Source organism: Eretmochelys imbricata, chromosome 14 (genome assembly GCF_965152235.1).
Source record: "Eretmochelys imbricata isolate rEreImb1 chromosome 14, rEreImb1.hap1, whole genome shotgun sequence".
Lineage (NCBI taxonomy): Eukaryota > Metazoa > Chordata > Testudines > Cheloniidae > Eretmochelys > Eretmochelys imbricata.
Genome location: NC_135585.1, coordinates 2165001 through 2180891, shown reverse-complemented (window position 1 = coordinate 2180891; position 15891 = coordinate 2165001). Strand labels below are relative to the sequence as shown.

Sequence of the window (15891 nt, the reverse complement as noted above, 5' to 3'; positions counted from 1 at the left end):
CTACTCATGAGAACTACCTGCTGTGGGCTTGTAGGAGATGGGCTGCTATCCTCAAACTGGATTGGTTTCTCCTTTCTCCTCTTTCTGGAAAGGGAATTAGCATCATCCAACTCACTCCAGACTACACCACTTGCAACTTTTGCTGTCTGTAGAAAAATGGCTTCACTTTCAGAGAGATCAGGAAGCGAGATGTAATTGCTAATCAATATTTATCTGTCAGGGTGGGGAGAGTAGCACTTGATATTGCAGTGTTTATTTGTAGCTTGCATTTTTAGTTTATGGCATGGGCAATTTAAAAAACGTATATATATTTTCCTATTTTCCCTACTTGAAACAAGTCAGACTTTCCTCCTGCTGCTCCTTATGAACGTTATCCAGAGAGTGCTCGAGACTTGGGGGACGGCGGGGAGGAGAGAAAGCATACCCTCTCCAACTACCAATTCACTCACCAACCTGCTACACTGGAGAAGGAGAGACTGTACAAGGAACCTGCACTGCGGTCCCTACGGGAACCAAAGTGACAATGGAAATAAGGGTATGCAGCGTTGTTGTAGACACGTTGCTCCCGGGGATTTATGGCTTATTATGGTACAGCAATCAGTAATACACTCACACCCCTTTTCATCCTACGACAGAGGTGTTAATGAGTCACTTCACCACGAGTGGTCTCTTAGGGTATGTGTACACAGCAACTCGACACCCAGCTGGCCTGTGCCAACTGATTCAGGCTCATGGGGCTCTGGCTGCAGGGCTCTTTCATTGCTGTGTAGATGCCTGGGCTCAGGCCAAAGCCTTGTTCCAGGACACTGCGAGATGGGAGTATCCTAGAGCCTGGGCTCCAGCCAGACCCAAGAAGTCCACACAGCAATGAAACAACTTTGCAGCCCAAGCCCCGTGAGCCCGAGTTGGCTGGTACGGGCCAGCCGCGGGTTTTTCTCTCTGTGTAGACATACCCTTAATTCTGCATCATAGTCAGGACATATTCTATCTTGTATTGAGCTGTGACACTCTAAGTATCTTTTCCAGACCCGAGGAAGAGCTCTGTGTAGCTTGAAAGCTTGTCTCTCCCCCCAACAGAAATTGGTCCAATGACAGATATTACCACATACCCTTTATGTCTCTAATGGAAATAAATCGCTCGAACAGACATACTGTCTCGCTGTATAATAAATGAGAAGGGTGCAGTTAGGACAACAAGACATTTAATGAATGGAGATATCAGGCTGTTCCTCTCATTAGATTGCAGTCTCTTTGGGGCAGGACTGTCTCTGTGCATGTACAGCGCCTAGCACAATGGGGTCCTGGTCTGTGACTAGGGCTCCAAGGTGCTATGGTTAATACACATGCAGTAATAAATAATACTGGTGTCCAGACCCCACCCCTCCTTTGCTTCTGGCAGGCTCTATTGTTCAGAGGCAGCTTGCAAAGATACTCAGCACTGGTGAGACCTCAGTTGGAGAAATGTGACCAGTTCTGAGCACCGCACTTTAAGAAAGATGTGGGCAAACTGGAGAGAGTCCAGAGGAGAGCGAGAAAGGTGATAAAAGGCTTCGAAAACTTGAACTATGAGGAAAGAAAAAACTGGACACATTTAGATTTGAGAAAAGACGACTGAGGGGAACCTGATAACAGTCTTCAAATATGTCAAAGGCCGTTATAAAGAAGATGATGATCAACTGTTGTCCAGGTCGACTGATGGTAAGACAAGAATAGGCTTTTATCTGCAGCAAGGGTGACTTAGGTTAGATACGGGGAAACACTTTCCAACTAGAACAATAGTTACGCTCTGGAATAGGCCTCCAAGGGAGGCTGTGGAATCCCCATCCCTGGAGATTTTAAGAACAAGTTGGACAAACACCTGCCAGGAATGGTCTAGGTTTACTTGGTCCCGTCTCAGCACAAGGGACTGGACTAAATGACTTCTCAAAGTCCCGCCTAGCCCCACATTTCTATGATTCTACGGCAGCAGCCCTGCACAGGCACCATGCAAACCATCAACAGCAACACTGTTCCATTCTTTCTCTATTTTGGGTGAAAAAGTAACCAGTGACCTCACCCACCCACCAACCCCAGGAGCCTTAATTCTAGTAAAGCTCACGCTTGTGAAAGAGGCCAGCCCAAAGAAGTCAATGAAGTCCTGTTTAAGCCATAGATTTAAATTGGACTTAGGCAGTACACAGGCCTTGTGCTAGACCTCTTGTTGCCTGGAATTTTTAGAAGTTATTATTATTATAGGCTCTGACCAGATCAATTGATCTGACCAGAAGATAATAAGGTTCTTGTCCCAAAATGAGGCTATACAGAATTAAATGGAGCGAGTTCAAAATCCTGTAAGGACCCTCAGAGTATATGGCAAGCACACTCACACGGAGGGCAAAACACAGCCTTAGAGACTTTTATTAAAATGTGAAAAAGGTCCAAAAAGCTCCATATCACAGAACCAAAAGGTAATAATACAATCCTTGGGGTAGCATGCTTTTCGGAAGCTCCTAGATTAGTATACTCACACCCCGCTTTGGGGACCTGGTAGTAAGAAACAAAGAACCAGTCTCGTCTCTGCAATGTTGTGAAGGCCAAGACTATAACAGGGTTCAAAAAAGAACTCGATAAATTCATGGAGGATAGGTCCATCAATGGCTATTAGCCAGGATGAGCAGGGATGGTGTCCCTAGCTTGTGTTTGCCAGAAGCTGGGAATGGGCAACAGGGGATGGATCACTTGAGGATTCCCTGTTCTGTTCATTCCCTCTGGGGCACCTGGCACTGGCCACTGTCGGTTGACAGGATACTGGGCTAGATGGACCTTTGGTCTGACCCAGTGTGGCTGTTCTTATGCCAAATGGGTCTGACGGTCCAGGTTCCTCAATGCCCAAGATTGATGGTAAATAATAAAGCTGAAGGGTCAAATGATGAGTAGCTAAGTTAACAATTGACAGCTGAAAGACTCAAAGATAAAGGAAAAGGCTAAAATTCAAAAGAAGAGGAAGAAGTAACAGAATAATAATTCCACAGGGTGGTTTGCCCTTTATAGGGCCTGAGCACTATCATGAATATTCATGCTAATGCCCAACCTTCCATGCCCAAATCTAACTTCCTCAACCACACAATATTGGGATGCCCTTATTCTAACATATAGATCCTAACATATCTATACATATTATCTCATTCTCAGACCTGTCACTTCTTGCCTGAACTGGTTTATGGCTGTTTCTCCATGTTCCTGCGGTATTCCCTGTGGTCACCGTTTACCACGGAGTTCCAGCTCCTATTCTGAGGTAGACATGTCTAAGGGGTGACTGTTAGGCCATTTATCTATGCCAAAGGTCACCAAGCCTACTTCACCATACTTATGCTAACTTGCTGAAACTAATCGTACAGGACACAGACCTGTAGGTTCCTTGAGTTACAGCCAAACGTAACAGAGTAAACCAAACAAAATACAATAAAACAAATGAGCAAACCAGTAGATAATAGGCAGCATGTAATAAAGCAAACCAGCAGGCTAGCCCTATGGGCTACACGCTGCATTGGATACATTGCACCCTGCAAGTGTATTGCTCTCTGACCATCACAGAAAGCCCAGGTTTTAAGTGGGCAGCTCACAAGTCTCAGTGAAATTTGTTCAGCTGTTTTCATCACATTCACTTATCTACATACAAAATCACAGTGCTGAAAGTTACAGATTTAATAACAACCACAAAAACGCAAACACACACTGCCCCCACCACAATAAAATCAGGTAAAGTACTATGCCAGGGGCAAAAATGCATAACTGTAGGTATTTCTGCCAAAGTCATGTTACAAAATAAGTTTCCTGTTCATCCCTGCACATGTATTCTGGTGTATGACATTTCATGCCTACTGTTGTGTAAGTATTGTTTGTTGTATAATAATTTTGGGCCAGTGTTTACCACATGAATCCCATTCAAAGAACTGGAGATAAGTTACCATAAAATGTTAATTAGAATTTGGGAAATCTAATTAGGATAGTAGCTTTAAAGTTTCTATGTTCATGAGAGATTTTATTAACTCACACAAAACTGGAAACAGAGAGGTTTTTTTTAAAATGTCTGAGGATCTGAGTTAGAATATTCTGGAACTTAACAAAGCATTATGAAGTCACCATTATAAGAAAGAGGCATCTTGGAACAATTTTCTTTTTTTAAGTCCTCTGCTATAAGTTGTAATACTTGGATTTCAAATCCTCTTTTAACTCTGAGCATCTGTTTTCCCAAGCATTTAAACTTTTCAGCAATATGAGAATCGGACATTGAAGGACTTGTCCGCGTGAGAAAGGTTTTGCTATCCAAAACCAGCATACCCTCCTAGTCCAGATGCAGCATAGACCAGCACAAGAATGCTACTGCTCGCATAGCTTCTTACACTAGTTCCCCGAAGAAAGTAAGCTATACCGTCACAAGCATTTTTTGGCTGGCATAACCATGTCTACCCCAGGGCTTTTGTTGGTACACGCACAGCAGAAAGACAGACAGTTCATATCCCTAAGCAACAGTATTATACTGGCAAAGGTTTCTAGGGTAGACCCAGCCTAACGTAGCAGCACTGGCTGACAAACCCCCTAACAAGCAGATATTGACTTTGGACAGACAGATTTTTAATCCTGAAGCTTTTCTGTATCATTTATCGATTTATTATTGCCCGAAATATATTGTTAGGGGAAGCTGTATAATTCAGTATCTCAGCGACACACACTGAGACACCATTCGCTACAAAATTTATGATGTTAAAATATGTATCAGATTTCCTTTAAAAAAATTAGTGGTTCCAGACCAGCTGTTAGCGGTTCCAGACCATAAGCAAAAAGCATTAGTAATAGCTGCCTCATGCTGTCAATAAGAGAGAAAGCAGAGGAGTGATTTGCTTGAATCATGCTACTTGGCACCCGGTGGCCTTACCCACTCCAATACTGCAGGGAAACATGAAGATACCTCAAGGTCTCTGCACAATACACAGTCCGCACCAGCGCATTCCGACATACTCACTTTCTTCTTTGAGACACCGCTTTGAGTCCCCAGGCTCTGTGATAGCAGCTCTCCTGGCTTTCCCTGTGTTTCTCTGGTCAGTGGTTGTCCATCAACAGCTGGCACTGTGAAGGCGCCCTCTACCTTCAGTTCTCTCCCACTCTCCACTTCCCCCTCAGGGACTGGAGCTGGCTTTACATCTCCACTTCCTACAACTGAGAAAAAGTTCTCTGTTAATTTTGCAGTCAGGAAACAAGGAGGAGACAAAATGTAATTCTCAACTGGAGTGGGGGAAAAGGAGGGAGAGAAATCACAAATGCTGATTAAATGCATTGACTGAGACATGAACATTGCTTCCACACCCCTTTCCGAAGAGAACACTAGAAATAACTTCAGAAGGGAGGAAAGGAGCAATGCTCAGCCCTAAACCAAGGTTAAGAGAGAAGGTCCAGTGAACATGACTAAACTGGAAGCCCCACTCTGAGACCACTTGCATCACATTACCAAAACCTTGCATAATGACAGGTTTCAGAGTAACAGCCGTGTTAATCTGTATTCGCAAAAAGAAAAGGAGTACTTGTGGCACCTTAGAGACTAACCAATTTATTTGAGCTTGAGCTTTCGTGAGCTACAGCTCACTTCATCGGATGCATACCGTGGAAACTGCAGCAGACTTTATATACACACAGAGATCATAAAACAATACCTCCTCCCACCCCACTGTCCTGCTGGTAATAGCTTATCTAAAGTGATCATCAAGTTGGGCCATTTCCAGCACAAATCCAGGTTTTCTCACCCTCCACCCCCCCACACACAAACTCACTCTCCTGCTGATAATAGCCCATCCAAAGTGACAACTCTCTACACAATGTGCATGATAATCAAGGTGGGCCATTTCCTGCACAAATCCAGGTTCTCTCACCCCCTCACCCCCCTCCAAAAAACACACACACAAACTCACTCTCCTGCTGGTAATAGCCCATCCAAAGTGACCACTCTCCCTACAATGTGCATGATAATCAAGGTGGGCCATTTCCAGCACAAATCCAGGTTTTCTCACCCCCCCACCCCCATACACACACAAACTCACTCTCCTGCTGGCAATAGCTCATCCAAACTGACCACTCTCCAAGTTTAAATCCAAGTTTAACCAGAACGTCGGGGGGGGGGGGTTTAGGAAAAAACAAGGGGAAATAGGCTACCTTGCATAATGATTAGCCACTCCCAGTCTCTATTTAAGCCTAAATTAATAGTATCCAATTTGCAAATGAATTCCAATTCAGCAATTTCTCGCTGGAGTCTGGATTTGAAGTTTTTTTGTTTTAAGATAGCGACCTTTATGTCTGTGACCAGACAGATTGAAGTGTTCTCCGACTGGTTTATGAATGTTATAATTCTTGACATCTGATTTGTGTCCATTTATTCTTTTACGTAGAGACCGTCCAGTTTGACCAATGTAAATGGCAGAGGGGCATTGCTGGCACATATCACATTGGTGGATGTGCAGGTGAACGAGCCTCTGATAGTGTGGCTGATGTTATTAGGCCCTGTGATGGTGTCCCCTGAATAGATATGTGGGCACAGTTGGCAACGGGCTTTGTTGCAAGGATAAGTTCCTGGGTTAGTGGTTCTGTTGTGTGGTATGTGGTTGTTGGTGAGTATTTGCTTCAGGTTGCGGGGCTGTCTGTAGGCAAGGACTGGCCTGTCTCCCAAGATTTCTGAGACAACAAAGCCCGTTGCCAACTGTGCCCACATATCTATTCAGGGGACACCATCACAGGGCCTAACAACATCAGCCACACTATCAGAGGCTCGTTCACCTGCACATCCATCAATGTGATATATGCCATCATGTGCCCCCCCCCCCCCCCAAGGACGTTCTGGTTAAACTTGGATTTAAACTTGGAGAGTGGTCAGTTTGGATGAGCTATTGCCAGCAGGAGAGTGAGTTTGTGTGTGTATGGGGGTGGGGGCGTGAGAAAACCTGGATTTGTGCTGGAAATGGCCCACCTTGATTATCATGCACATTGTAGGGAGAGTGGTCACTTTGGATGGGCTATTACCAGCAGGAGAATGAGTTTGTGTGTTGGGGGGTGGAGGGTGAGAAAACCTGGATTTGTGCTGGAAATGGCCCACCTTGATTATCATGCACATTGTGTAGAGTGTTGTCACTTTGGATGGGCTATTACCAGCAGGAGAGTGAGTTTGTGTGTTGGGGGGTGGAGGGTGAGAAAACCTGGATTTGTGCTGGAAATGGCCCAACTTGATGATCACTTTAGATAAGCTATTACCAGCAGGACAGTGGGGAGGGAAGAGGTATTGTTTTATGACCTCTGTGTGTATATAAAGTCTGCTGCAGTTTCCACGGTATGCATCCGATGAAGTGAGCTGTAGCTCACGAAAGCTCAAGCTCAAATAAATTGGTTAGTCTCTAAGGTGCCACAAGTACTCCTTTTCTCATTACCAAAACCGTACAAGCCGTTGAACTTATAATGCAAAAAAGGAGACTAGAGAGGGCTGGTCCTGAAAGTATATTTCAGCTCCCAGGCTGAAATCTCAAAGCATCCCTTCCTCTGTTCAGTGCAGAAATATGCCCTCCGCCTCTGTAAAAAGCATCAGAGTTACAGAGCTGGCTGCACCTTAAAGCTAATAGTTCCAGCATTGTCCCTTAACGACTCTTAAGTGTTGGCTGATAGGTGGCTATCTTTCTCCAGGTTTCAGAGTAACAGCCGTGTTAGTCTGTATTCGCAAAAAGAAAAGGAGTACTTGTGGCACCTTAGAGACTAACCAATTTATTTGAGCATGAGCTTTCGTGAGCTACAGCTCACTTCATCGGATGTATCTTATTCATCGGATGTATCTTATTCATCGGATGTATCAGCTGTATCTTTCTCCAGTCATTCTTCTCCTTCCTGCCTACATTTCAGAGAGCCCCCTATTGACTTAAAGGAATATATTCATACAGCAGACATCCCAATAACCAGGCCAGCATATAGTATCCGTAAATTTTCACAGGGCAGCTCCAAATCTGTTACAGGAGGCACAGGAAGGGAAAAAGATCTATAAGAAAGTAAGAAAAACATACGACGAAACATGACATCATAGCTGATTTGCAATCAAACCAATCTGTGTGTGGATGACAGGGTCAGATACATGGCACAAGAAAATTCTTCAGAGCTATCCTTTGCCCACACTTCCGCCCATACTGCCATCCCACCACGCAGATGCTGCCACAGCACGAGAGCTGCAGATTCTAGGGGAGGAACCGATTCTGGTAGCGGACAAGTAGTAAATCAACACTGTCACCTATCCTGCCAGATACTTGCTTATAGCAGCTGGGTTTCATAGTGCTTTTGTGCTCAGGGTATCATTAACTTGTGTATTTTTCACATTTTTTTATCTGCCTTTGCCAGCATGTCATTCCAATCATCTTTCAATTGCTCTCAACTCCTTCCTTTTTCCTCCAGGAATCCCCCCCCTTTTGGCTTCCCATACGTGCCATGGCTTTATGCAGTATCATCTTGAGTGGTGCATTCACCATTGTATCACACATGTTACCAGTTTGCTCCTGCATAAGCCTCAGGGCAGAACTGTGCAGTGTGAAGTGAACAGGGCCGTGGTGTGCGCACGTGGGTATGAAAGGCAAAGCCAACAAAGCCCAGGAGCTTATCTATCCCCTCAGAGAACAGGAAGAATGTAAATAAATCACAAAAGCCAAAGCATAAAATCTCCTCTCCCTTCCCAAAAAAACAACAACAAGGAAACAAAATACAATGCAAAAAAAAAAAAAACCTAAAAAATAAAATGGTGGTTTTAAATAACAAATGTAATATAGAAAATGGCCTGCAAAGTAGGTGGGATAGAAATCACAGTTGTGCCCTTGTTCGCTTCTTTATGATGCGTGAAAGGGGCAGGAAAGGATCTGAGAAATAATTCCACTTGTGTTTTACATTACCAACTCAAGTCCCGTGACCCTGTCTAGGCTGAAAGTCTTGTTATGTAGGGCACATAGCTCTATAGTAGTGTAAGTATGAACTTAAATATAATAAATGTATTTGAGCATAAGCTTTCGTGAGCTACAGCTCACTTCATCGGATGCATCCGATGAAGTGAGCTGTAGCTCACGAAAGCTTATGCTCAAATAAATTTGTTCGTCTCTAAGGTGCCACAAGTACGCCTTTTCTTTTTGCGAATACAGACTAACACAGCTGCTACTCTGAAACCTTAAATCTAATGAATTTTTTAATTACTTTATATTAACAAGTATCAGAGGGGTAGCCACATTAGTCTGTATCCACAAAAACAATGAGGAGTCCGGTGAAACCTTAAAGACTAACAGATCTCTTAAGGTGTCTTTTAGGTGCCACCAAATTCCTCGTTGATTTTATATTAACAGCATCTCAAAAGCAGCTTTGAAGCAGTTTTGTCTTTGGGCTTTGTTAGAGCAAGATGACCTTTCACTCAATTCACCTAGTCAAACCATAGGTGATAGTTCTGTAATTTCTTACTGTGGGTTGTGAGGCCCTAAGGCCTGGCCTATGCTACAGAGTTAGGTTGATGTAAAGCAGTTTATGTTGACAAAACTCTGTAAGCATCTGTCACGGAGTGTGGGGGAGTCCAGGCCCTGCACCCCTCTTCCTGGGATTCACTGAGACTCTCAGCCAGCCAGTAAAACAGAAGGTTTATTGGACAACAGGAACACAGTCCAAAACAGAGCTTGTGGGTACAACCAGGACCCCTCAGTCAAGTCCTTCTGGGGGAGCAGGGAGCTTAGACCCCAGCCCTGGGGTTCCCTGTGTTCCTCCACCCAGCCCCAAACTGAAAACTAAACCCCCCCCAGCAGGGTCCCTTCTGCAGCCTCTGTTCACATTCCTGGGCAGAGGTGTCACTTCCCCCTCCCCCTCCTGGCTCAGGTGACAGGCTCTCAGGTCTCCCCTCCCCAGGGCACATTCCCAGGTTAACACTCCCCTCTCCCTGCTGCATCACATCATCACAGCATCTACACTAAAATGCAGTTCCCACCAATGTAACTGGCCCACTACACCGACTTAGTAACTCCACCGCTACAAGAGGCATAGCACCTAGGCTGTTGTAGTTAGGTTGATGCAGTGTCAGTGTAAACACCGTTTTGCTTACATCGACTGTTGCTGCCTTTCAGAAGATGCCCAACAATGCCCCACACTAACAGTTAAATCGGTGCAAGCGCTCCTGATGAGGACACATGCTACTGACACAAGGAGCATAGTGTGGACATGCAAAAGCAATTTAATTACTGAGGGACTGTAAGTCAACAAAACTTAGGTTGACTTAATTTTATAGAGCAGACTTGCCCTAAGTGTCATTGCTGAAATGTGAGGTTTGAATGAGTAAGGAACACTGACAATTGTGTAGATCAAATGGCAATGGGCTATAAGTGAGGTCCAAGGAAGTGGCTAGGCCTTAAGGTCCAGAGACCCATCTGTAAATCCCTAACTATTAACCCAGATAAGGAGTTGTAACAGTTTTGATGGAGTCATCTCCTGTTGTTCTCCTGTTCTCACCTTCTTGGGAGAAAAACATAGAATTGTGGCCTCAGACACATGCAGTGGAGAAACGTCCGTTGGAGGGAAGGCCTCAGAAGTGAACCAAAGGTTAAGCTTGATCACGCTCTACCAGGATTGCACAGTGCAGTTGGGGTGCAAAGCTGCAATACCCTGATTCACTTGCAAGATTTCAGGCAAGGGACAGAGGAGTGTTAGCAGCTCAAATTGCAACCTCAAAAAGTCCAGGTAAATGAGCAAAAAATGGACTCAATCTACTTTCTTATTGAATTATTGATTTTAATTTATGCTGTTAATTCCTTGATGAATTCATCTGATCACCACTGTAACTTCAATTTAATTATTGCATTGTTTAGTGTTGTAGGGAAGTTAGCTTTACATTTGCCTGTTTGTTTTCTCATTACAATTCATAAAACACACACTGAATTGGTTTTGTCTCCTCAAATTGTCATGACATCTAAACAACCTTAAAGCAGAAAGATTTGAATGAAAACACCGATAAGCCATTTGGCTCAGGCCTGAATTAAACCCCATTACCATTTTACCCTATTGATGATAACCAGACAACTAGCGCACAGGTGAGATACGTTTGCTACAGGCTGAAAGCTGAGCAACTGAGAGAGAAGGGATTTTCAATTAGACAGCTCACAATAGTGTGTGTTTTATTAGCACCTATTTAACTTCAGTGATTATTTAACATTTGGAAAAGGAAGCTGCTTAAAGATTCAGCACCTGCCGCCCGTTCAGTTTAAGGCATTAGAGCTCTTTGCATACTCCTGCCAAACCAATGAAGAGCAACCTTGACACTCCAAACATTTCTAAAGTAAAAAGCAATCAGGAAATTTCAGAAACAAAAACAAAAGAACATAAGAATGGCCATATTGGGTCAGACCAAAGGTCCATCTAGCCCACTATCCTGTCTTCCAACAGTGGCCAGTGCCAGGTGCCCCAGAGGGAATGAACAGAACAGGGAATCATCAAGTGATCCATCCCCTGTTGCCCAATCCCTGCTTCTGGCAAAACACCTCAAACGAACGTTTCAGGCCTCCTTTATCCATCGTAACAAAGCAGGAAACAGAAAAAAACCAATTAAAAAAATCCTTTTTTTGCACAGTGCCCAACACAATACACATCGAAGGATGCTACTGCAATAAACAGTAACAACAATAATAATGACATCTATAAGGTAGAGCAGGGTCCGCAACCTGCGGCACATGTACCGATTTTTACTGGCACGCTGCTGCCAGCCGGGGTCCCGGCGGCTGCCTGCTGCTGGCCTGGGTGAATGGAACCCCAGGCCAGCAGCAGGTTGAGCGGGGCCGGCAACTGGGACCCTGGCTGGGAGGAGTCAAAGGATGGAACCCCAGACTGGCGGCGGGCTGAGCCGCTCAGCCTGCCGCCGGTCTGGGGTTCTGTCCCCCAGTGTAGTGTATGAAATGTCTCCCCGCAGGAATGTGCTAATTACAGTGTACTACTTATGGCTGCCAGTCCTGGTGCTCCGCAAGAAGCACATTCCTACGGGGAGAAATTTAATACACACCTGGGTAGGGAAGGCTGTGCCTCCCCAAACAGGCCGCTCCCTTTCGGCCCCCTCCCACTTCCCACCCTCTGACTGCCCCCCTCATAACTCCTGACCCATCCAACCCCACAACTCCTTGTCCCCTGACCACCCCCTCCTGGGACCCCCCACCCCCTGACTGCCCTCCTCAGAACCCCCAACTCCCCCTGCTCCTTGTCTCCTGACCACCCCCTCCTGGGACCCCCGACCCCATCTGCCTCCCCCCGGGACCCCATCCCCCTATCCAAGCCCCCCTGCTCCCTGTCCCCTGACTGCCCCGACCCCTATCCACACCCCCAACCCCTGACAGGCCCCCCCGGGACTCCCACGCCTATCCAACCCCACCCCGGTTCCCCACGTCTATCCAACCCCCTGTCCCTCATCCCCTTACCATGCCACTCAGAGCACCAGGACTGGCAGCTGTAAGTAGTACACTGTAAGTAGCACATTCCTATAGGGAGCAATTTTATACACTACACCTGGCCCCGCTCAGCCCACTGATGGTCTGGAGTTCTCAAAATATGTCCTCTCACCCCTTATCAAAAATTACACTACAATTAGCTTAAAAACTTTGTGTATTACAATAATAGTTAAATGTATAATGTTAATAAATACATAGGTTTGATGAAACAAAGTAGTTGTACCTATATGCCTATGCTTAATTTGTGTTTTCGATGATTTACCTTCTAAAAAAATCTTGCATGTCTTGCACCCCCAGGAAGGGTGGCTCGCACCCCAGGTTAAGAACCACTGCACTAAACTGATAAGAGCTGCATTTTAATTTAATTTTAAATGAAGCTTCTTAAATATTTTAAAATCTTTGTTTACTTTACATATGACAATAGTTTACTTATATAATATATAGACTCATAGAGAGAGATCTTCTAAAACTGTTAAAATGTATTATTGGCATGTGAAACCTTAAATTAGAGTTGTCAAGGTTCCTTCCTCACTCTGAACTCTAGGGTACAGATGGGGGGGCCTGCACGAAAACCCCCTAAACTTATTTTTACCAGCTTAGGTTAAAACTTCCCCAAGGTACAAACTATTTTACCTTTTGCCCTTGGACTTTATTGCTACCATCACCAAGCGTCTCAAAGATATATAACCAGGAAAGAGCTCGCTTGGAAACGTCTTTCCCCCAGAATCCTCCCCAAACCCTACACCTCCTTTCCTGGGGAAGGCTTGATAAAAATCCTAACCAATTTGCATAGGTGAACACAGACCCAAACCCTTGGATCTTAAGACAATGAAAAAGCAATCAGGTTCTTACAAAAAGAATTTTAATTGAAGAAAAAAAAAAGTAAAAGAATCACCTCTGTAAAATCAGGATGGTAAATATCTTACAGGGTAATTAGATTCAAAACATAGAGTATCCCCTAGGCAAAACCTTAAGTTACAAAAAGACACAAAAACAGGACTATACATTCCATTCAGCACAGCTATTTTATCAGCCATTTAAACAAAACAGGTTTCAGAGTAACAGCCGTGTTAGTCTGTATTTGCAAAAAGAAAAGGAGTACTTGTGGCACCTTAGAGACTAACCAATTTATTTGAGCATGAGCTTTCGTGAGCTACAGCTCACTTCAAGTACTTGTGGCACCTTAGAGACTAACCAATTTATTTGAGCATGAGCTTTCGTGAGCTACAGCTCACTTCATCAGATGTATGAAGTGAGCTGTAGCTCACGAAAGCTCATGCTCAAATAAATTGGTTAGTCTCTAAGGTGCCATAAGTACTCCTTTTCTTTAAACAAAACAGAATCTAACGCATCTCTAGCTAGATTACTTACTAAGTTCTAAGACTCCATTCCTGTTCTGTTCCTAGCAAAAGCATCACACAGAGAGAGCCTTTGTTCCCCCCCCTACAGCTTTGAAAGTATCTTGTCTCCTCATTGGTCATTTTGGTCAGGTGCCAGCGAGGTTATCCTAGCTTCTTAACCCTTTACAGGTGAAAGGGTTTTTCCTCTGGCCAGAAGGGATTTAAAGGTGTTTACCCTTCCCTTTATATTTATGACAAGAGTGAATAAATGAAGACTCGGCACACCTCTTCTGAGCTAGAGACAGGGCAGGCAACTTGATTCTCACCCTGCCCATTGTCAGATGGGGGATTCCCAGGGTTGGGGAACAGGGTCCCACACACCCCTGCACAGACTCCAACCCTCTCTCCATGAGACCAGAGGTAACCCTTGGAACAAGTTCCAAGTTTTACAATAGCACAACGCTTTTATCCAACCCAGCAAAGCGAGGAGCAGGTCCAGGTCAGGATCTCTAGCAAGGGTTACACCAACTCCCTTGCCCTGATACAGCACGCAGCTCGCCCCTACCCCCACACCTAGCCAGACATGCACAAACTCTCTGCCTTGTGTCCATGCAACCACACCACCCTTAGGTCAGTCCAACCTGTCCGTGCCCTCTGCTGCTTGCTGCTTGGTATCAGCTGGCCTGGAAGCTCCAGCCTGTGCATCCCTAACAGTCTCCTTTTGTCTCTCCTCCAAGCAGCTCCTAGTTCAGCTCTGCCTGCCTCCATCTGGGTGTCTCTCTGCCTTGGCTCAGCACTGCTACTTTTCCCGCTGCTCTTTCTTTGTTCTCTCTACAAGTCTTCCCAGTTCCTGGGCTTGTCTGTTCCTGCCCCCCCCCGGCCCTCCTCCACCTGCTCATTGGCTCAAACCCTCCCATGTGGTCCATAGTTATGTCTGTGTCCTTGTTCTGGAGTGGCACTCAAACCCCAGCCAGTCTGGTTTGTGCAGCACAATTGCAGGGAGGGGGGGTCACCTCAGGTACCTCCCCCATGCTCTGCTCTTCCACAGCCATGGGAACAGATTTGGGTGCCTCCCCCGACCTCCTCACTCTGTTCGTCTCTTGCTTTGGGGCCAGGACCAGGGTCAGGTTCTTCCAGTAGGGATCTCCCACCCATGTGAGCCACCCCACCAGTGGGACGGGAGCCCAGTGACTCCTTCCAGACCTGCCTCCTGGCTACTAGGAGGTCCTCACCCCTCCTTTTTTGGGCTCAAAGTGGCAAGGCCTGAGCATGTTCCAATGGACCCCACCTTCTCCGATCTATCTGTCAACTCTGCTCAGATCTGGTATACCAACCATATGGGGTATGGGATCCCACAGGCAATGTCTGATTCGGGGACCCACGCTGCATCTAGTTTAGAACACCTCTGCTGCTGAAGTACTATTTGCATGTCATCATGTGTACATGTCACATAACTTCGCCTCTTTGCAATATCCTACAGTCAGCCAAGCAGTAAACCCAAGTTACCTCCATCCTCCTACCTTTTTCCATACTCTGTGTGCTGATGTGGGGGACCAGCCTGAACCCACAGCTGCTGCAGAAGTTGGGAGAAGCATCTTGAGAAACGTAGTCACATTTAGGGCACTTCATACCTGCACCCTGCCACCTCAGGAAAAAGTTTTATGCCGCCTGTTTCAAAGCAGGAAGAGAGACACACACAAATGGTTAAGAGAGACAGCAAAACATTGATTCATTATTAGTGGCCCTGGGCCCTTGCTAAATTTCACCCTCAGGACACTAAGAAAATGTGAAAGCTACAGAGGTCAGATAGGCAATGTTTCAAGGCCTCACAAACCATTTACTTGGGCATAAAATGAAACAATCTCCCTGCTTCCCACACCTCACAAGCAACAGAGACTTCAGTTGTTAAGTTCATTTATTTAAAAAAGCAAGTGCAAATATTTCAAGCAAAATAAATTAATGAAAACCATTTTAAGAGCCTAAATCATTCACAGTATGCGTGCATACAGACTTAACAAAAATACAGATTTGTAAAACGTAACCCACTATTT

General features: G+C 45.2%; 1 protein-coding gene across 5 annotated transcripts in view; it reads right to left on the bottom strand.

The window, feature by feature from the left end:
• RNF213 (ring finger protein 213) overlaps positions 1-15891 on the bottom strand; it is a 99267-nt gene that overhangs the window by 78516 nt on the left and 4860 nt on the right. For all 5 annotated transcript variants that reach the window (XM_077834330.1, XM_077834333.1, XM_077834334.1 and 2 more), the window contains exons 2-3: positions 15361-15508; positions 5003-5196 (exon numbers count right to left, since the gene is read on the bottom strand). In XM_077834330.1, the coding sequence (XP_077690456.1) occupies positions 5003-5196; positions 15361-15469 (303 nt within the window). In that variant the 5' untranslated portion in view covers positions 15470-15508. The remainder of the gene's footprint in view (positions 1-5002; positions 5197-15360; positions 15509-15891) is intronic.